Here is a 23,627-nt window from a genome sequence, read left to right as displayed (position 1 = left end):
GAAAAATGTTTTTGATAATTTTGCTTTCACCGAGATTCTGTGAATTCCGAATGGTAACCACGCACCAACCCATTCGGCTACGGTGGCCGCCTAGAATAGAAATATACTAGTGTAGAATAGAAGGCTAGATCTACATTCTGTACGTTTAGAAAGATCTTAAGCTGCCATGACTTTCATATGAATCTTGAAGTTCGTTTTGTGAAATTGTATGTGTGGTCTGTGCTCTTATATATCATGGAATGTTGGACACTCAAAGGCGCTGACATAAACAGACTCGAGGCCTTCGAAATGCAGATTTTTGGGCGAATTTTGAAAATGCCGTGGACCGATCTGGTTTCTAACATACGAGGTTCTACGACGAATTAATCAAGACCGTGAACTTCTACAAGCAATACAATGTCGCAAGACAGCTTATCTTGGATACAGAATCAAAAACACCAAATTCCACATGTTATAAATAATTCTGGAAGGAAAATATATGAGAGAAACGATGCGTTTTTCCGTAAGTTCTTTCTCCTTTTTTAGAACTTGTTTCTTTCAACACAGATCTCAGAAAAATTTCAATTTTCAACGCAACTAGATATTCATTTCACGCTTGGCAGAAGATATCTTTTTATTTGAAATTGTAAAGAACCTCGTAAGGAAATATTATACTTCAGCAGCTAACGAAAAATGCAGAAATTTGGTATACAGAATAATTAAAAAATTTCAAATTTTGGAAAATAACTTCTCCATATTTCACGAGGCCTCAGATCAATCTAATATCATTTTTTCCTAATCAATTCCGCTGCATTGTTGTAATCGTCTTATTATAGTCTCCGAATTAATTTTATTATAACTGCATAAAGAGGAGAATTAAAATATACTCTACTATCGAAAAGTTCAGGAAATTTTGTATAAAAAACTTTACAAACTTCTTTGAATAGAGTTATCCATTCAAAAGTTATTGATATTGTTTGGCCGACCGTTGTAGCCGAATGGGTTGGTGCGTGATTACCATTCGGAAATCAGAGAGAACACAGGTTCAAATCTCGGTGAAACACCAAAATAAAGAAAAAGTTGTTTCTAGTAGCGGTCGCCCCTCGGCAGGCAATGGCAAACCTCCGAATGTATTTCTGCTATGAAAAAGCTCCTCATAAAAACTATCTGCCATTCGGAGCCGACTTGACGCACGCCAGGAGGAGGAGCTCAGCCAAACACTCAAGACGGGTGTACGCGCCAATTACATATATGTATATACATATATATATATATATATTGACAAAAAAATGGGGCAAATGTTGTATGCAGTACAGTACATATATACTCCAATAAATATTACGTATCTATAATAACGCATCAAAAAACGTCCTTATTCCCATTTAGCGTAAGTTATACCTACATACCAAATTAGTAAAAAAAAAAATCTTAAAACTCACACAACTCTATTAATTTTAATTCAATTACAATCAAATATAGCTCATTCGACGCAAAATTAAATTTACTATAACAGTAGTGTACTAAAAAAAATCCTCAATATCGGATAATATCGTAAAAATTATGTCAAAGTTGTCATTTCAAAAAAATTGTCAACACACTGTCAAAAAGGCTTGTTTTTGTTCTTTCGAACTAAAAAAACAAATTCGAAATCGGATGGAAATTGGCGAAGTTAGGAGTGATTCTTCACATCAACCAACTGAAAAACGGTTTTCTCCTATATCATTTTGTTTAGTTTTTCTATAGCCACAAGTTGTGCTAGGTCTCCATAAAAGTATATTTAATTTGTTTTTTTTTTTGTCACACAGTGTTATTCATCAAAGAACTTAAGACCGTTTTAATCTCAGGTTTCAACCTTCTGAATGCACAGGTTACAAATTCTTTGCCTTTTACATGAAGAACCACACTCTATGTGAGATGGTTGTTATTTACCAAAGAAATATCTCGGTTGAAAGATGCCCACTACGTCAGCTCTTTTGATAAATTGAAGGAGCTTGCCTTTACAAAAGTTGTAAGCTTAGTGGTTTGCAGAAAATACAATGCTGCTAATATAGCGTTCCACTTGAAAAAAAAATCATAGAGATATCTCTGAATTTCTCTTTTATTTCACTATGTATGTAGGTAGTTTTCGCTCTGTGTGGTCGAATTGGCAATAGGATTGAGACGAAAATTAAACATTACGAAAATCAAAGGCAATGGAATTTGTCGACAATTGTTGCTACTTCCCCTGCACAACAGCCGCAAATGGTGGCTCAAGGAACAACATCAACAATTGATTAAACAACGCCAAAAAGTTGTCGCCTATTTATCGCAATCTGAAACAGCCAAAAGCAAAAGTGAGAATCTTCCGTGCATGCGTTCGCGAAATCCATATATGTAGCTATCGGGGACGAAAACATCTCAACAACACCAGCGGATGCAAACGCTTCGGCTCTAAAAGTTTGCGATGCAGTACCAACTGGTGATAGTAGAGGAAGAGGAAGGCCTGCTCTACGTTGGAAAGATCAGGTGTAGAAGGACTTGGCTTCAACTGGCGCCGGTTAGCAGGAAAGAGAAATGACTGGTGCGCTTTGTTAAACTCTGCCAAAATTGCTTAAGCGGTTATCGCACCAATTAAGAAGAAGAAAAGAGAATATGCTTCTTAAACATTTTCAGTTCACGTGTTAGTCATAGCTCCCCAGATGCTAGTCCAGTCTAGTGCTTGCCTGGTCATCTTTGTGCTGCCCTTGCGTGCTTTACTTGCGCTCTCTAATATCGTGCACGAGTGGTTTTTAGACTTTAGATTTAAAATTTGTATTAAAGATTCGAAGTTTGGTATGCACGTTGATTTCTCTGCACAGCCACACTGGTCGGAGTTTAGCAAATGCGTTTCTTGCTTTCTGCAGCCTTGTGAAAACATCAATTTTACATGCCCCATCTGCCGTGGATTGGCTTCCAAGATATTTAAAGCCGCTCACTTTGGCAATGCTGTTCCTCATTTTATCACCAAATATTTTGATGTCTTTACATTGATTTTGAGTCCAGTAGTCTTAGAGTACCTTACAAGGTCATTCAGTTTTGCTTTGCATGTCTGATCTACGCTGAAAGCGCATAGTACGCATCGTCGGTAACAATCTCCTTTTTCTAGACATATTATCAATTGAAGTGGTTAGAATACCATCCATGACTACTAGGAAAAGAAGTGGTGGTGAGATGCAGCCCTGTCTCACGCCGGCCTCGGTTCGTATGGACTCCGATAAGATTCCGTCATACAAAATTAGGCATTCAAAAGCCTCGTATCGCACTTGATTACGTCGAAAATCGACAATTAATTGTAGATTGCATACTGATAATCCAAAATGACGTTTTTACACAACCGTGCGCAGATATGTTTTTGAAAAGTATTCTTGATCGTTAGAGACATGCGATTGTGTTTTAGAAAACCATAGCGTGGGTATGTCACGCTTCGTGTTAGGATTAGAGTTAGTTGTGTTATTCTATTCCTCTCAGAACGAGGTATATAACCTAAGAGTTGAATTCTTTGGAAAGTGTAAATTGAGAGTCTTGGGAGAATGATGTTGCCCTATAATTTTTTCATCTGCGGTAGGTTTTCCTTGATTCTCCAAAAAATTCTGGTGAACAAAAGGTTGGGTACCACTCAGAATTGACTGTTTTAAGTTTCTCTAGGGGTACAGTTGTGACATGACTAGATTTTCCGAAGAAACAGGTAGCCATTTGCTTCGAGGTGTTTCTTCCAGGAACAACTTTTGTTGGATGAAGCTCGTACTTTGAACTACCGCAGCTGCATTTCTTCAACACTTCTTTACTCCAATCGACTCGTGCCCTTTTTGGAACAATTGTAAAATGTTTTCTGTATCGATAAGAACAAATCTTCTGACGACCAAACGGTCGCGCAATGGTCACACTAATGGCCAAGGATGCCTCTAGCTCACGATATGTCACATGACGGTCTTGCATTATCAAGTGACGCACAGCATCGATTGTTTTTGACACAATAACCGTCTTTGGACGGCTTTCACGAAATTAATCTTGCAAGGAGCGATGGTCATGTTGGAACTCATTGTACAAGTGTTTCACAGTAGCTTCGAAGTTCAAAGTGGAGTTAAGTTGATCAATGTACTCCTGTCTCGATCCACGTCGAGAATCGTAATAAATCATGGCACGAAAATTTTTGCGGATGAATTCCATCTTTGGGCAAGCTGAATTTTTCAACTCACTGAAAAAATAACAAATAAAACTCGTAAGTGAAAACGTTACTTGTAAGTTTAAGCTAAGAAATGCCAACCGTTTCGATAAAAATATCGATTTACAGCCAAAACACGCTGTGCAGAAGGGCGCATAAAGGGCAACCCTCGTATCAATTTGCTGGACAGCAAATGCATGAGCGTGTGTCGAAGCTATTACTCCACGCTGCTTGCAATACCACAGCACTACAAACAATACAATAAAATCATGTAATCGCAAACTCCGCCCACCAAAAACCAATTATGATATTTGTCCAGCGGTGTCACTGACTAAGAATTGTCAGGGCAGAAAGACTACACGCAGCGAAAACTGTTGAACAGCGTGGCCTTGTTGTGCTGCATGTTGGATTTTGTATATTTTACATAGGGACTTACAGACACATATGTGAGCAGAGTGCAAAGTTAGCTTCATTGGAGCTATGCAGTTGAGCAACGCTTTTATGTGCGATTACAGTGTCAATCCCATACGCTCCCAGTAGCTGAAGACTCTATACGATTTTAAAAGTTATGGATCTCCTCTCCTCAGGCACATGCCTATAACACAGTGGTGGTCGAAAGCTGTTTATATTAGCTCTTATGGAAAAAGGCATTTCTAAGACTTACTGAAACGATATGACAGTAGCCGTTACTTAATTTTAATGGGGGATTTGTTGTTATGAAGACCTCTTTTCTCAGGTATAGTACTGAAAGAGTGCTACAGTTGGGTGTTAAAATAAAGTTCCGCTCTTCTCATTACACAGCGTCTTTGGAATGGCATTATTAAACCTCTACAACGTTCAACAGGACTGGATTCCCTTGATATCTTGGCCTTTTCAAATAACTGATCCAAATTTATGATATTTTGCGTAATGAGCGCAGTTTTTACGCGGTTCCACAGATGTTCTATTGGATTTAAGTCGACAATTGAAGATGTCCAATCCAGAACTTGTTTGCCACATGAGAAATGTGCCTTGTATCGGTCCCGGTTTCACCGGTGTCTCCGGTGAATTCTCTTCCGCATAAGGTAGCATTACATTTTGAAGTATCAACGTAATTGACCACATCCATATTACCTTCAGCACGATGCATTGGCCCGACACCGTCTCACGAAAAGCGGCGCCACACCATTATTGAGGCTTCTCCGTGTTTTATAATTGGTGAGACGAGCTTGGGGTTACACGTTTTGGCCCCCGTACGTACTTCCTACCATCTGGACCAACTCTACTTATTTTCGTTTCATCACTGAATAAAATCCATTGATTTTGAGTCAAGGATATGTGCTCTCGAACAAACTCCATTCGGCGTTGTCATTGGGATGATGTTACCAATGGCTCTTTCCGTTGAGCGTGAAGACTTCCTTCTAAAAATCGCAGCGGTGTTCTTTTCGCTATTGGCTTTTCCAAGTGCTAAAATTTAAAATTTTTTTTAAAAATTGTTAAAATTTTAAAATTTCTTTAAAATTGTAAATTTAAAATTTTTTTTTTAATTTTGAAATTTTTTAAAAATTGTTTGTTATTCGCCATGCCTTTCTGGTTATTGCGCCCATGGCAATAATTTAACCATCAACTGTTTGTATTTTAGATGTCAAGCCGGAACTGGCCGTTGCATTGTTGACAAAGCACACAGGAATCAATGTCAGGCGTGCCGTCTTAAAAAGTGCCTTCAGATGGGAATGAATAAGGATGGTGAGTATAAAGTGAAATTATCTGATATATATTAATTTATGGACATATGGATATAGTTTGAATGGGAAACTATATTAAGGGGTTATACACACGTAAGGCTGAAAAATCACGTTTCTGTGCGAATTTTTTACAAAGAACGATTTTATTAAACAAATACAATTTTTAATTATTCAAATAATGTCTACTTTAAAGTTAATTATAGCACGTGAAGTTAGTGAAAATATTGAAGTGCACGGCTCCTGCAGATGATCTCCCAAGCGTCCCCAAAAAAAAGCGTTCGGCGGTGAACAAAATATCTCCGGTTTGGATTATCTGACGTCGAAAAACCAAGGAGGTTCTTTTTGTGGATGGATAAAGCTAGATATTAATCAAAGGAATAGTAAAAATTTTAATTTTTGATAAAATGGCGGCTATAGGAAAAAATCGAATTTTCTACAAAAATTTTCTCGAAAAATTGCTAAAAAAGAATAGAAAAAATTATCAGAATTCTTATTCCTTCGATTAATACCTGGAGAAAATATCTGAGAAAGTTGTGTTAAAATCTCAAGACATTTCTGAGAAATCGTGTCCACCGACTTCAAAAACACGGTTTTGAGAAAAACGCGTTTAAAGTTTGACAATCACTTTAGATAGGGTAAAAATTCTCTGAAACACCTTTTCCAATTTGCGTGTAACTTCGAAAATATTCATATAGACGTTTAGTGTGGCATGTGCACATAACATACATGTTTATATGTACAATATTTATTGCTCTCAATTTTTTTAAATTTATTTTCTGTATATTATTCTGAATGTTTCAACTCAAATATTATTTCGCGATTTCCACAGTACATATGTATGTACTCGTATAAGCACTTACGCTAAGTACTACTGATTCGTACCCCACCGATTTCTTCTCCTAAGTATATATTTCCGAACGTTTATGATGCGCTGAATCCAAATCTGGCCTCAGAATTACTCTATCAGCTCTGGTTTTCGAGATATCCTAACCTAAAAGTGCAAAAACACCGTTTTTGCCCATATTTGAGGTTATGCAGCCTTGCAGATGTTTTCTTTCACCAAACAAATAGGCTGGCATCTTTAGGTACAAGTCTTCTTCTTTCAAATGGCGTTGAGTTTGCTCAAATATCATTTTTTTCGCTGAGATATCGCATTTTGAAATTTTCATGTTTCTAAATTTTCCTACACCTGAAAATCGATTGAGATAACATAGACATGATATAGTCGATTACTAATTTTCTTGAATTGAGTCTTATTTTTCTTAAAATTTTGTCTCACACCATAAGTGTGCTAACTCACCAAACCTCTACACTATCTAACCTTCGGGTACCGAGTCACACACAGCCCTAACCCCTAGAAACCACCCCTTTCATAGGGGTTAGGGCTGTGTGTATCTCAGCGAAAAAAAATGATATTTGAGCAAACTCAACGCCATTTGAAAGAAGAAGACTTGTACTTAAAAATGCCAGCCTATTTTTTTGGTGAAAGAAAACATCTGCAAGGCTACATAACCTCAAATATGGGCAAAAACGGTGTTTTTTGCACTTTTAGGTTAGGATATCTCGAAAACCAGAGCTGATAGAGCAATTCTGAGGCCAGATTTGGATTCAGCGCATCATAAACCTTCGAAAATATATAGTCTGGTTTCTGGGTCTGAGATGCTGTCGGCCTGTGTAATTTTTGCGATAAGAGAGGGCATTGCTACATTGCCAAATTTTTTTGTTATGTTATGTTGGTACACTCTTCATGTGAACGGATGTGAAGTTTCATTTCAATCTGTCAATTCATTTTTTGTTTACAAGCCATTTAGTATCGTCGTGTCACAGTATTTTTTACAATGCAAAAAATCAAGTATCGTGAAGTGTTTGAATTTTTATTTTTGGTAAGTTTAAAAGCAACGGAAATTTATGAACGAATGTTGAAAGTTTATTAGGATTTTTCGCCATCAATTAGTACAGTAGAAAGATGGGTTGCTGAATTTAAAAGTAGTCGTACAAGTCTTCAAGGCGATCCACGTCACTACGTCAAGGGAGTCCGAAAATAGCAAAAACACCAGAAATCGTATTGAAAGAGATTTAGTAGAAGGCCTCGGCATCTCATTGGGCAGTGTAAGTAATATTTTGATGAAGTATTGGGTTTCAGAAAGCTGTGTACGAAATGGGTGCCGCATTCGCTAACAATGGAACAAAAACACATTCGAATGCGACTTTCTTAGCAACTTATATAGCGTTTTCGAAAGGATAGAGTGGATTTTGTGTGTCGATTCATCACTATGGATGAGACTTGGGTCTATTACCATGATCCAAAATCACAACAAGAAACTAAAGTGTGATGTGAATTTGGTTCTTCGGCTCCGAAACGGCCTCCGCGTTCGTGCCCAGAAATCGACAAATCGGCCAAAAAGGTGTTAGCATCAGTTTTTGGGATGAAAAAGGAATTTTGTATGTGGATTACTTGCAAGCTGGTACAACAATAAATTCTGAATATTTTTTTAATCTTTTAGAACAGCTGTAGGAAAAAATTGGGAAAAAAGTACCAGTTTGGAAAAGAAAAAAGTTCTTTTTCACCAGGACAATGCCCCGTGTCACAAGAACACTTTAATAATGGCTAATTAAAGTTGGAATTTTTGGAGCACCCATCATATTCACCAGTTTGGCCCCAACGACTTCCATCTGTTTCCAGACCAGAAAAAAAAATGCATGCGTGGAAAGCGTTTTTTAACAAATGATGAATTCTCATAACAGCTGTGGAAACGTATTTTGCAGCCCTTCCAGATTCTCACATCAGGGATGGAATTAATAAATTTGATTCTCGTTGGAACAAGTGAATTGATGCTTAGGGAGACTATACTGAATAATAAAGTGTATTTCAAACCATGAAATTGAGTTTTTCTTATCGAACCGCAAAAATTATTGAAAAACTTAGTACAGCCCGTTGCAAAACTATAAACACACCCTTTTATAGAAATGTATTTCGTACTATAACGAAAACCAAACAACACAAAGTTTCAAACTTTGTTAAAAATTTTACAAAATTTCATGAAAGCTTTCAACTTTTTAACAATCAACAAAGCCTATGAAATACACATTTTTTACAAGCAAAAGGTCTTTCAAAAGTGAAGCCTTGATATCAGTAGAGAATAGTTTCTAGACGGCACCTTTTTTTATGTCACTTTTGGCATTTGTCAAGTAGACAGATGCACAATTTTACAGAACAGAACAACGCGTCAAAATTATTTTGAAAATGGTATATCTTTAAAAACAACATATCGTAAAACTCTTGATTTTTTTTCGAATGAGTTAACAATTCAAAGGTTGGTGTAACACACAAGTATATGCTCCACATTCGTGTTCGATAATACAAAAGTGTTTAATAGTTATTTTAAATTTTTGCAATTATCCAGAACTCAAAAAGTGACACTCAAATTGACAGATCTTCGCAATCACTAAAAGTGGCAGATCCACACAAGAGACTTTTATTTCGGGCTGGAGAAATAAACATATTCAATTTAGCGTTCGTTGACTTATTTGATTTTTCTGCCGTTTGCTAGATAATTTTCACTTAGGCTTTTGATTTGGTCTGATGGCTATTGCTGGCTAATTTTGTTATCGAGCACAGCTAATCACTATTGCGTTGGCTGCGTTATAAGATGTCGTAAACATAAACATTTTTATGTGAAAATTTTAATTAAACTTACTGTGTACTCAGTGAGCCGTCAATGGCTGTCATGGCGACATGGCGTCAAGCTTGTTTGACAATTTATAAATATTTGAAGTGATTGATATGTGTTAGTATGTAGTATGCTGTCATTAGCCCATGGGAAGCAAATGGCGTAAAAGTACCTAAGAATATCATTTTTGATACTTCAATTAAAATTGTTTTAAATAATACAAGGTGAATCTTGTAAAGGTGGCATCAATAAATCAGCTGATTTGTTTTTTTCTTTCGCCGTGCCCATGTAGCTGTTAGCCCAGAATGAAACATTATTCTTGGTCTACTGTTGTTGAAATAATATAAGAGAAAAACGATTGAAATAAAACTCACTAGCTTACGTAGCTATTTTTAAAGTTTATTTATAGTAATCTTTTTTTTTTTGTATTGCTTTTGCTGCAAAACTTTTTTTAAATATTTGATTCGGAAACGAATCTTGCTTTTGAGAAATAACCTTTTTATATCTATGACATTACTGTTTTTTTTTTTTCAATAATAAATCGCATACATTTTTTTTATTGCTAATTGTGTTTCCGTTAATTTCTAAAAATACATTTTCCAAAAGTTGTATATCATTTAAAAACTTTGCCTTTGGTTTGATCAAATTTCCCCCCTTTTGGTCCACCCATGGTCATCCAATCTGGTCCGCAACTTGGGGTATTAAATTCAGTTTTTAAAAATATAACCTGAGATGTACTCCAATGCGTTTTCATAAAATTCATCGACCTCAATACCATCTTCGCTTTTGTCATTGAATTCTACAAAGGATTCTACGTTGTCAAACTCAATGCCAAACCACTTTGCTAAAACAACAAAACAACAAATTAATCATAACGTACATTCGTTAAATTCTTTTTACTCCCGTAACGGTCAAATGCTCTTTTGCACAAAAAACATGAATTTCGCGGTATTTCTTTTTTAATTTTAATTTTGTATATACAGTCTATGTCAGAAAAAAGGAACCGCGATTATTCATGAAGTATAAAAGATATAAGTATATTTAAAATTTTTTTATTATACATAAAAGTATGTACAAAACTACTAGTCGCACGAGTGGCTTTAAATCTTGTTTTGTTGTTTCTCAATGTGTTTTTCTGAGAGCAGTGGTTTTGATGATGTGGGTAACGTCGACGTTCGATGGTGTTGATACTCACATCTATTCCCTTTTTAGCAAGAACTGAGTGTGGTTGGCGTAGTCACAAAGAAGGGTCCCGCTTAGAAAGTCATCAACATTTATATTGCTGATTCCACATCAAACTAACTTTTTTGATTTTTGAGTCACTTTTGCAGCCTCGACGTAAGATAATTTCAATCTTTTCGAATGCGTGCATAAAAATACCGCCTCAAAACATTTCACGTACTTCTCACTCATTTTTGTTTGGTTGCGTTTACGGGAAAGTTAGCACTGGCGTCGTAGCCCTTGAGTGGGACTATTATGCAGCAAAATATATCTTGAAGTTACAAGAAAAAAACCGGTTATTTTCTCTGATACAGACTGTAGTGTAAAATATTTGTTTTCCCAACTTCCAGAACAAAACTAAAGTACTTTCATTTGGGTTAAAACCAATGACACTTAATGAAAATTTTCAACCCAAACATTTAAACGAATTGTCAAATAAGCATTTTTAAATTTTTTGTTTTGGCTATTTGACTCACTGTGTACTTGCCATAAATTTTGTGACAAATTTTTTAAAATGCATACGGTGAGAAGAAATACCAGTAAAAAGTTCCGTTGTTTTTGCTTTTGTTCGTATGCATTGACTACTCATAAATTATACTCAGTTGCGTGGCAAATTTCACTTGTTAGCAATGGAGTGAGGAGCTAAGGAAAATCGCACTGCTGTGATTGCAATACAAAAGTGTGGTCAAAGTGCAAGTGAGATTTACGAATTGCTGAAAAACTTCTTATTTCGAGAATGTTTGTTTACCGCACGATCAATCGTATTTCCAAATGTCTGGCAGACAGAAATAGAAGTGGTCGTCCTCGCGTGGTTCGAGCCGGTGCAGCCATAAAAGCTGTTGGAGAAAGAATTCACGGAAATCGCTTCAGAACACAAATAATCGTGTCCAGGGGAAAGGAATGTATCGACCAGATCCATGTCAAGACTAATTAGGGATGACCTCCACATGAAAGACTTCCGTCGCTTGAAGAAAATTTGACTCGACAGATACAAGCAGCTTCTTTGGTGAGACGCGGTGAACGGCCACGAAAATATTCTTTTCACAGATGAGGAAATTTTTACTTTTGAAGAAGTTTTTAGTAAGCAAAACAACAAAATCTATGATAAACGCAAGAAATGTTGTTCCAAGGCTTTAGAGAGGCCACCATATAGCATCCGTAATGGTTTAGTGGGGAGTGTTTGTAAAGACGTTACATCTCTTCATTCCTGCGAAAAAGGGGTTAAGACCGGGACAAAAGTGTACCAGGAGGATGTCTTAGAAGGCGTGGTAAAGCAGTTGAGCAGTACTTTCTTCGATGCAGTGCGTTGGATCTTCCAGCAAGATTTCGCTCCAGTCGCCGTTAGGAAGTCCAGATCTGAATCCATTGTACTACAGTTTGTGGTCAGAATTGGAAAACATGGCCTGTCGAAGACTTCACAGAAATTTGGAGAGTCTCAAACAATCTTTGGCTCGAGCAGTAACCGTGCGTGCTACAATAGCAGAATGGCCTAATCGTTTGCAGGCTTGTGTAAAAGTTAATGATGACTTTTTGAATGAAAATTAAATTTTTTTTCAATATTTACATGATTAAATAAAACTAACTTCATTAAAAAAGTATTATAATTTTATATCTACAAGTAACTTAACTTGTAACAGAACCAGGACTAAGTACACTGTGCACCAATGTTTCTATCATTCTTGTGTATGTATCTTTGACTTTATTTCTTGCTTTGTTTTTTTTTTGGGACACTTAACTTATGTAAAAAATGTCTTTGAAATCAATGAATGAACGAAATAAGCTGCGAGCCACTGTGAGTAACGCCAGCGAATTATTCTTGAAGAGCCACGCGAATAAAGCCAACATTTTTTTTGCACTATATTTTTCAATATACAACTTCCACTTCACATTGCAAAAAATTCTTAATGCAAAACAGTAAATATAACACACGAAGAATTTTGGGTGTGAGCAGCACTTCCCAGTTACCTAAAAATGTAAACAAAATGTAAAAATTCACTTAGGCTGTTGTTTTCGCACGAACTTTGTAACGGTGTTTCTTTGCGTTATGATATTTGGTGAGATTGTTTAAATTGATTCAATTTTACACTTACTTTCCACTTATCCGCCATTTGTGCGCCAAATGTTGGCCTCCATGTAACCAATTGTAGCTGATTTATCAGTAAGGACCAGCCCCCAAAATGAGTCTAAATGAGTCATATATGTATGTATGTACATAAAATTCTTCTAATTATACCAAATCTGTTGCATTTCGTTTGGAGTTAAAAAGGATTTTTCTATGGTAGCTGAATGCTCACTACAGCTCTTTACTGAATGCCGAGAGGCATAAACAAAATAAGGAACAGTTATATAATTGTCAGTAAATTTAGAATGATAATTTTCGCAGCCGACTACATTAAAGGAATTACATACATACATGTGTACCAGCGTGCATCCATGGGTGTTCATATACATATATTTACATATAAATGGCCAGTGGCGTTGGCACGTGACCTCAAAACAATTACGCACCTCCACATGCAAACTCGTCCAAAATCAGCATGCCTATTTAGACACCTTCAAATGTTTCTATAAAAATTTCAGCTTACATTCATGCGTACTTATACAAATCCTGGATACATATGTACATATATGGTTTGTTGGTGCATGTGTATATTTTTCACACCTTCAAGGCTTAATGCTTATGAAGATTTTTTTTTGTCCTGCCGCGCATGCAGATCATGGGGTGTATTCACTTGGAATTCTGTTGACACATCATTATAAGTGTTGTGTGCGGTTAACACATTCCGTTCTCATTTCATTTATTTTACAATTTTAGCGGTACAAAATGAGCGACAGCCGCGAAACACAGCCACTATTCGTCCTGAGACGCTGCGGGAGATGGAGCACGGGCGAGCCTTGCGGGAAGCGGCCGTGGCCGTTGGAGTGTTTGGGTAAGAAGTTCACGCTCGCAACATGCGTATGTGTGTATGTGTGTACATTTATATGCATACAAATGCATATGTAAATGCAAACGCATGAGCATCGTAGAAAATGTCACTTGCAATTGCCCAATTAAACTATCTTCCTTCTATTTTAGACCACCAGTCTTATTGTCTCCGCCATGCTATGGCCCTGGACTGTTACCACCTCCTAGTAAATTGATTTTTTGTTAGCAAATCCGTTGAGAGTGTTTTTAATTTAGCATGGGGTTTTTCAGCAATTTCGGGAATTCCTACAAATCGCCGGTTACATCACAATCACCTTTCAAAGGCCATACAACTGTCGTCAAATGTATCGCATGCGGGCAGTTTTTCCGTATTTAACAATAGTCTACAATTTTCTAAGGATAATTCTTATACGACGTCTATGGATCTCTCGAATGGTACAGTCTCTGTTTCTACGAACTCAAGTAGTACGAATTCCATAGATCCAAATTCTCCCGTATCTGATACAGGTAAATACATACACACTGGCATATGTTTACACTCTGCATGCATATGTAGAAAATAGCGCAGTCAACTTATACAGCAAGGTGGCGCAAAATTAATCATCCAATTTTGCTTTTGAATCACTTTTTTAACTTTAATAAATAAAAAAAATTTGATATTGGAAAACTTGATATAGCAAAAAAATATTTTAAACTTTAGGCGTTCCTTTGCTTGTCTCTTTCTATGCTGCAGCTGTCTAGTTCACAAGTGACAAATAAGATTGACATACAACACCATTCGCAAAAATTATTAATTTTGCGCCACCTTGAACAACACGTGACACACAATAGAACATCAACATTTTGACCACTGCTGACAATTTTTTGGTTGTTTTTGAATTTGTATTATTTTTTATAAAAATATGGCTCATTGTCTGACAAAGACAATATAAATCCAATTCTGAAATTTTATACAAAAGCAAAAGTTAGAAAAATTCCACAAACTTTTGATCCAATTCCAAGATTTCTAATTAGGATTTAAAAATGTTTCAAAATTTTGTATCCAGTTTTATAGCTTATTAAATTTTAGTGCAATAATGTGCAAATTTGAAGTTGCCTAAAACTCCCGTTAATTTAATATGATTTTTCCTTGGCGGTGTTGCCTATTTCTCCATAAACAAAAAAAAATTTTGTTTTTATATTCATTATATGGAGTAATTTAATAGTAATTTAATAAGCTATAGAACTGCATACCCGAAATATTTCTAGAAGTTCTAATTAAAAGCTTCCAATTCCAATTTGTGGAATTTTAATACTTTTTGTAATTTTTTATAAAATTTTTGAATTGTTAGACAATGACCTATACTTTTGTAAAATATTGTAAATAATGCGCTTTCAAAAATAAGAAAGAAAAAATAGTCAAACTTGGTTAAAATGGTGATGTGCCATTGTTTTGTCGCGGAGTGTACATCTTCATTTATGGTACAATATGTTAACTAGTTGATCACATTAAGCGCTTATAGAAGCATTTAATCGCAATTTGACGTAAAAAAAGGAAGAGGTGCGATTGTGCGTCATCAATCTTCTGTGATTGATACCACAAACGGTATTCATGCTACGAGTATGTCATCAGATTCGCCACTTCCGAGAGAAAAAAATGCAGACAAGCCTACAGTAAAAATGTAGATTTGTATGAAATCCTTTAAAACAAAAAATTGGCATAGGGTGTTCAATATCCCTGTACCATTCGTCATAATGTATCAAACAGTTCTGAAAATGTGGTCAAATTACTAGATACATTACAGGAAAAGCAGCAAGATCAAGTCATGAGCTCTACTTTGAAAAGGAAATTTTAACTACAAAAACCAGGTACAGGCGGTTCTAAATCAATTGTTGTTTTGAACCCTCAATTAAGTTTACAGCTGAAGAATTAGATAATTGCCGAGCGACCGCTCACGTATCATCAAACCTCATGGAAAAGATTACCAATTTCATCAGAAGTGTAGCAAAAAATAATAACAATTATTATATATTTCCGGGGCTTTTACAAACATGCGCGTAGAATTTCAAACTAAACTGATTTCACATACATATATGAGTAGCCAGTAACGAATTCCCGTTGGCCATTTTGTATGAAATTTTGTCAAACCTATCTCATGTTCAAGCCCACCGTGCATTGCATGCCGAAGGGCGAGCGCTATTAGTTGGAGTTTCATGCCCATAGTGGATTTTGAACGATAATCGTACAAATAACAAAATGTATAATTCGTTATGGGAGAATATTAGTGTCCAAAATAGTGGACTATATATATACAGTGCCTCACAAAAGTTTTCGGAAATCTAATTTTCTAGTAAAAAGTGAAAAATAATATTAGTTTATCTCGGTTTAACATCCACAAACTAACTTTTGATTAAATATAAACACTTTACTTTCTATTGGAAAAAATAATTCAAAAACATTATTAGTGTAAAAGGCAGCGTAATAAAATACGCAACGCGAAAGGTGGTGTTGGTAAATCAGCTGATTTTGCTTTTTTTTCTTTCACTGTGCCCTTGTGGCTGTCAGCACAGAATAAAAAAAGGCGAATTAATTTTTTGTTTTCTTTTTTTCCAATACTTTGCCGTGACAATCAAACGTACAAAACATTGTTGTTAGTCTAGTGCCATCACCTTTAATAAATGCGCCTTGAAAATACGACAGTTGTTTAAAATATGAGTAGAAAGTCAAAATACTCTCTTGGAGAAAAAAATTTTAATATTTAATTTTCTAAATGAAGGAAAAACATTAAAAGAGATATCAAATTCTACAAAAAGAAGCATTTCAATCATCCATGGCATTTTGCAGAAGAATTCGTTAAACTTAGGGCGGCGATCAGGAAGGCCTTAAAAAATCAAGCGAGAGCCACGCACTTCTGCCCCAGAAATTTATAGAAATTTCGCTGAGTGATGTGATGAAACTGTGCGAAGAACGCTTAGAACTGCTGGGTATAATGTGCGAACTTCACGTTTATAAGTGAAAAAACCCGAATTTGGAATTTGCAAAAAAGTACATTGGTCATAGCAACGAGTTTTGGCCAAAGGAATATTTAGTGATGAGAATAAATTTAACATTTTTGGGCCAGATTGTGGTAACAACAAGTGGCGAAAAGTTAATTCCGAAATGCACCATAGTAGTACAATTTGTCCAGTTAAGTGCGGTGGTGGTAATGTAATGTTGCCGGGATATATCAATGCAGAGAGTGCCGGTAACAGCGCAATTTATTATTGATAAAATGGACCATCGGCTTTAGATTCAAATATTTAAAGGAAAATATGAGTGCTAGCGCCAATAAACTTGGGCCTTCGGGTCATAATATTTGCCAGCAAGATAAGGACCTAATGCATACAGATTACAATACGAAGCTTTAGATGTTTTATAACAGCGATACTCAAGGAATGTACAGAGATATCAGCTATGGGAACGCGAAAGTTGATTTTCTCAATAGAGAATAGATTAAGAAAAGTTATTAAAATGAAAAAGCATAAATTATATTTATGTTTGGAATTATTCTTCCGCATATTTTTGTGACATGATTCATTAAAATTCATTAGTTTTCGAGGAATAACAAAAAAACTGAGGTTCTAATATTTCATAACCGAAAAAAATATTTCCGAATACTTTTGTGGGCCACTGTATATCATCAGCGATACTGTAGAGCTCTATATAAGTTTTTATTTTTAGGTAAAAATGATCGAATACATGTATTTGAAAGCACCTGCAATGCGCTCCTCTCCCAGTCAATCATAAACAATTTTCTGATTGGCTAATAACTCGGAACGGTTCACAGTTTAGCACAACTCCACTTACCCAAAGAGTTTATTGCAGTATCATAGACAATATGTGGTTTCCTTAAAGTACAATAACTTGTCTAAGGCGAAACCCTTGTAAGGGGCACAAAAGACTATGAGGTCGAAGTGCAAGACTCGAAGTAGTCTAAGGCGAACCCCCATAAGGTGATTTCGCTATGCCATCTGATTTATTTTTTTCTTACGATTTACTGGTTGGAATGTCAAAGTGCGCTGCATCTTTGTTGTTGCCTTATTTGCTCGTTTACATTCTCACTGAAATTTAACATTTAACATTTGAACGGCCAAATTGCAAAAACAAAATACATGTAAATGTTGTTGTTGCTCTAGCGAACTCACCTGCTATGAGTTCCTCTTGAATTTAACGCTTTTAAATCTGTTCAAATAGTTACATAGTACTGTAAGTAAATATATATCATATATAAGGATAGTACATCAAATATAAAAAACATGAAAGTACTCATTACTTATCCAATAAATTCATTTGTTTAAGTTATAGATAAAAATCCTGTGGGTGGAAGTGTTTCGTCCATAAGCTCGAGCAGTTCAGTCCATGATAATGATAATGATGGTAAGTGTATAATGTCTTTATAGACTTATAAATATTGCACGCTGAAATTAAAACACTTTTTATGCATGCGCTCATAAAACCTTAACAATGTCTTTTTGTTTTAATGTTTATTTTTGAGTTGAACAATTTGGACGTCAGCGTACAATACATATCAAGGTGGATTTATTAGGGTGACAGCATTCACCCAGCTGAATTTTTCGCCGTAGGTATGGCTTACGTCAAAATGATATGCTTTGTTTTTATGTATTGGTATGTTTACATTCGTATGTTTACATTTGCTTGCTGATTTTGACGTGATGCTTGCCCCAAACGCAACAACAAATACATGTAGGGTTTTACTTATATGTGTTTGCTGTCACCTGTAATAAATTCGCCTTGATACATATCCATATACAGTTGCTTGAAGTATAGATCGAATTTTTGTGCTGAATTTATTGCCTGCATTTTTATAGAGTGCCACAATAGTGTTCCACGCCTTGCCGGAACGGACAAAAGTAGGTGAATCCAGCATAACAACAATGGAGCCCAAGAATGATAGGGTTGCTCCTTCCGAATTCGCTGTGTCGTCAGGCTTCACGAACAAAAAAAAAAAAAAGGAAAGGAAAATTACTTGTTTGTGAAGAGAAAGAGTAGGCGAAAGTAATAGAAACTGCCAAGCACAAGAAATTATGCACACACGCACTTTCTTTTCACGGCGTCTTCCGCATATAAACGCAAAAAACTGCATTTGGAGGTTTTATATTCATTTGTGCTTTCACAATTTATCTCGCGGTATTTCGTTTTCATAAGTTTGTTCAGTTTAAATCTCAGAAATCACAGTATTGCCAAGCCATTCACTGAATTTTCACAAACATGTAATTTCTCTTCCTTTTGCTCGTCTTCTATTGGTATGGAACCTAACCTCAGCCTTGTCAAAAATAAAGTAATTGTTTTGGGAAGGCGCAAAATTAGTAAATCGTTGAATAATATCGCGGAATTTCGATTGAGCAAATTTCGTATGCTCGACGTTAGAAATTTTATTATATATATACATATATATATTTTTAAATTAAATTCACCATGAAAAAATCGGTAACTTAAGAGAAGTGTGTTTTGTGTGTTAAATTTCTAAATCCTATCTCGACTTTAGCTATTATTCCATGTGGAAAGATTTTGCCTTGCTCAAGTGGACTTAAGATTTGAAACCATTACTCAACACTTTTGGAATACCGACTACATTCGACTTTGGTTGCTATTCCCAATTCAAAAAAATATCAATTCATCAAACGGAATAATGGCGAAATTCTAATTAGGCGCAAATATCTCTTCTAAATGGACTAATAGCTGAGACACATTTTTGAGAAAAGTGTTCAAACAAATTGAGATAGGTTGTTTAGTGATATTATAGCCCTAAACTGGGGAGGGTACAAAGGACTGCATGCATTTGCATCACCAGAAGATGTTGAACTTGATCCAGTGCTGCCCTGAATGTCGTTTCACTCTTACTTGCCATCGACTTTGACGTTATTTTCATCACTGCTCAAAGTATAATCAGGTTAAGGGAGGTTGGCCTCTGGAGGCAATTTCTCAAGGGGCATGGTAGCATTTTTAGTTAGTTAACACCGTATTTTTCTTAAAATGTGGGAGCGAGGGAGATATTTACAATTTTTCCGATAATCAAGTCGCGATCAAAGCTCTGGCGATGCCATGGTGTAGATTCAAACTAGTCAACTCCTGTAAAGAGATGACCAAATCTCTTGGGTGTGCAGGTAACATTTATCTGGGTTCCAGGGCATAGGAACATAGAGGGAAATGAAATTGCTGATAAGCTTGTCAGGAAAGGGTCGACTGAGTTGGTCTCAGATACCTCCTCACGGTCATCGGCATCCCCATGGCTGTTGTTAAAAGGTAATTGCACAGCTCATTTCTCAAGAAAGTGCAGAAGAATTCCATATTCTATTTCTGCAATAGCTATTTCGAAAGCCCTTTGGCCCCAGTACAATAGACGCAGGACTCAGAAAGTCCTGGGGAGTCCACGCGATTCAATTTCCAAGCTCGTCGCTGTGCTTGATGGTCATTGAACGATTGGCACACACGCGGAAAAGCTAGATTTACCATTAAACCCCGTTGCAGGAGCTGTGGGGACCTTTTAGAGAAGGACACTGTTGATCACTTTCTCTGTAAATGTCAAGGCCTTTGCAGCTAAACGGTTAAGGTCGCTGGGTGCTCCTTTCTTCGACAGCCTGGGGCAGTGCGCCAAACGAAACACATAAATCTTCTCCATTACATAAACTGATGCCTGGTGGAGGTCTCATAATGGCATCAAAACGGCGCTTTAGTGCTACTTGGGAAGTGCCAGACTGAACTTCAAGCATTTCCCCTACCTACCTCCGTTATGATGTTATTCCAAAATCAAGAAAGCAGAATATCGGCTTTAGTCTTTTAGATTTATATACATGAAATTGTTTTTTTTTTTTGTTTGAGCCAAAATGATACAATTTTGAGTGGTGGTGCATTCGAATGCAAGGCAATGATAGTCATAACTCAACTTCGTCCAAACTTGACTTTAGCTGTTATTCCTTGTTCACCCATATTATGTGGAATCAAAAATAATAGTTGAATGTAGTAATTCGATAATTTTTTTAATCTAAAGGTAGTGATTCGATCTTAGAGTTTAAATGGCGTACTGTTGACCAAGTTTTGGCAAGTTCCTAGTGTAATTTGATACTATTTCGCATCCACTAGTAGTCATAGTTCGTCGGAAGTGCGTGGAATATTCTAGATTCTATTGAGACCCGAAGAGTGGGAAAGCTATGCGAAAAGTAATATGCTCTTCTTGAAACTAGGTTTTTGCTACCCTGGCAATGTGCTTGGCTTCATTGTCCTCTTCAAAATTGGTATTTCTAATGGAAATATCTCAACTACTCAACCTCTCGAATACCCGGGGTAGTCTACGACTTGTGGGAGTGTTGCGTGATGACACTTCTCTATTAAATTTAGAGTTTTTTTGAAACGGGTCTCATGCATATTCATACGGTATATAATAATTAAATAATTAATAGTTGTCCCCAACGAACGAATTTAATCACGGATATGTATGAAAAAAATTTAAAAATTAAAAAAAAAAAATGTAACGACTGCTTGCACAATCGATCAATACTTTGAATAACTGTAAATATATTTACTTACATATATCAATAATATTTGCATATAAATTTATTACATGTATTAAGATGACTCCATTGATGTGACCAATGATGAAGAACCCCTTCGAGGCGAAAAAGTGGACTGCCATTTCACAATACCAACATTTGTACCCCAAAACTTGTACGTTCAGCCGCACGAAACCGTTTATGAAACCAGTGCCCGCCTTCTTTTCATGGCGGTAAAGTGGGCAAAGAATTTACCAAGTTTTGCAAGCCTGTCATTCCGCGATCAGGTAAAGAATAACTCTATTCATCCTCATTTGCACTGTTTAGCCTTATGCCATAAAACCCCATAGACTCGAACATAGTCACAAGATTCTCTTGAGAAAATAGTACTGTAATTTGTGTCAACTAAAGGGTGACACTCTCTAATCTAGAAGAATGTGATCTACTTCGCGAAAGTGGTGGTAAAAAGCTACGCAAAGTAGGCAATTAACTTGTAGCGATGAGTCCGATATTTTATACTTGATCGGGTATCACTCACTTAGGGTATCACGTAAACGTCGAATATTGTATCGCGAATAAAATCTACGACAAGCAGTTGTACATGAATAACTGGCTTTAAAATACGCTTAGATTGCGAACGGAAGTTGTTCATCCATCCACGGGCTAAATAACCCGCACGAATAACTCCCTGCTTATACACTCGGCACTGGTTAGCTGTACGTATTTGCATATAACTCGAAAAGTTATGGGAATCCCACTATGAAACTATCAGGAATTACTGAGTACAGTCTCAGCTATTTAAGAAAATAAGAAAAAATCTGAGAGAGGTGTTTCTCAAAGAGTACAAAAGAAACAAAAATTAAATTCAAATAAAATTGTTTTCCTAAAAAATGAGGAAAAATTAATAAAATTGTTAAAAGAAGCCGAAGCTATTTTACTTTAAAAACTCTATACCGAAACTTTCAAAACTGAATAAATCTCCAAATTATTAAGTTTAAAAAAAAATAAAATTTAGTTTACTTCTTATTATACTCAAGAATGCAAATGCAAATATTTTTCAAAAAATTGACGACTATGCTCAAAAAGTATCGCGAATTTTGAATTTTCGCAAGTTACGTATATTCGAATTTCGATTTTTTGTGGCGATATGTTGGTACTCATGTCTCTCACTCATTCTGACGAGTTCGGCCATTTTGAATGTTCAGTTAATTGTTGCCAGCTGCTTTACTTGCACGTGTTTCGGCTAGAGAAGTTGCTGAGGACCTAGAAATATCGATTGGCTCGTGTCATTCGACTTTTTTCAATGATTTGGGCATGAGACGGGTCGCCGCAAAATTCGTACCAAAAGTGCTCATTTTCGACCAAAGGCAGCATCGCATGAACATTGCTAAAGAGATGTTAGACTCTGTTCGCGACGACCCAAATTTGCTCCAGAGGGTCATAACTGGTGACGAATCGTGGGTTTATGGTTATGACGTGGAAACCAAAGCTCAATCATCTTAATGGAAGCTGCCGCACGAACCGTGGCCGAATAAAGCGCGCCAAGTTCGGTCGAATGTAAAAGTTTTGCTTACCGTTTTCTTCGATGGTAGGGGCGTTGCGCATCATGAGTTCTTGCCACAGGGTAAAATGGTCAGTAAGGAATATTACCTGCAAGTTATGCGCAATTTGCGCGAAGCAATCCGCCAGAAACACCCGGATTTGTGGAAGAACAAAAATTGACTCTTGCATCACGATAACGCCCCTGCTCACACATCGTTGCTTGTGCGCCAGATCTGGCCCCCTGTGACTTTTTCTTGTAACCGAAACTGAAGAGGCCCATGAAAGGACGACGCTACACTACGATTGACGAGATAAACACGGCATCGAAGGAGGAGCTGAACAAGATAAAAAAAAAATGAATTTTTGAAGTGTTTCAAAGATTGGAAAAAACGTTGGCACATGTGCATAATATCTCATCGGGATTACTTTAAAGGGGACAAAATAGATATTAATGAATAAATAAATAATTTTTGAAAAAATCCAAAATTCGCGATACTTTTTGAACACACCTCGTACATATTTAACATGGATCGCTTAACAGGGAATCTCTCTAAAGCAAAAGCAAACTAATTTTGCTAATTTTATTTTAATTTCGAAATGATATCCATGTTTGGACCACCATTGTAGATGTACTTAATGTAGACTATTTGGAATTTAGAGAAGCTGCAGTAACGGATCAGATATGGTCCATACAATTCTTTGGAAACTCTTTTGAGGGACACTTTAAATTAAACTATCTATATATGTACCAAATGTACTTATATGTATGTAGTTATATTTGAATTTTTTATGATAGAATCGATTAGTATTACCCTGTGAGTTCGTGAGAAACTCAATTCTATGCGTTTATATAAAAT

The 23,627-nt window shown here is 36.2% G+C and overlaps 1 protein-coding gene across 1 annotated transcript in view; it reads left to right on the top strand.

Annotated features, from left to right (window-relative positions):
• The window catches only part of LOC129244088 (photoreceptor-specific nuclear receptor), a 35,955-nt gene that overhangs the window by 9,172 nt on the left and 3,156 nt on the right, over positions 1-23,627 (top strand). The window contains exons 3-8 of the mRNA XM_054881704.1: positions 5,781-5,884; positions 13,591-13,705; positions 13,852-13,907; positions 13,972-14,208; positions 18,020-18,097; positions 21,310-21,515. Coding sequence (XP_054737679.1) covers positions 5,781-5,884; positions 13,591-13,705; positions 13,852-13,907; positions 13,972-14,208; positions 18,020-18,097; positions 21,310-21,515 — 796 coding nt within the window. The remainder of the gene's footprint in view (positions 1-5,780; positions 5,885-13,590; positions 13,706-13,851; positions 13,908-13,971; positions 14,209-18,019; positions 18,098-21,309; positions 21,516-23,627) is intronic.

Source organism: Anastrepha obliqua, chromosome 4 (assembly GCF_027943255.1).
Source record: "Anastrepha obliqua isolate idAnaObli1 chromosome 4, idAnaObli1_1.0, whole genome shotgun sequence".
Classification (NCBI taxonomy): domain Eukaryota; kingdom Metazoa; phylum Arthropoda; class Insecta; order Diptera; family Tephritidae; genus Anastrepha; species Anastrepha obliqua.
Note: the sequence above shows the minus strand (reverse complement) of the source record. Positions and strands in the feature narration are given on the sequence as shown.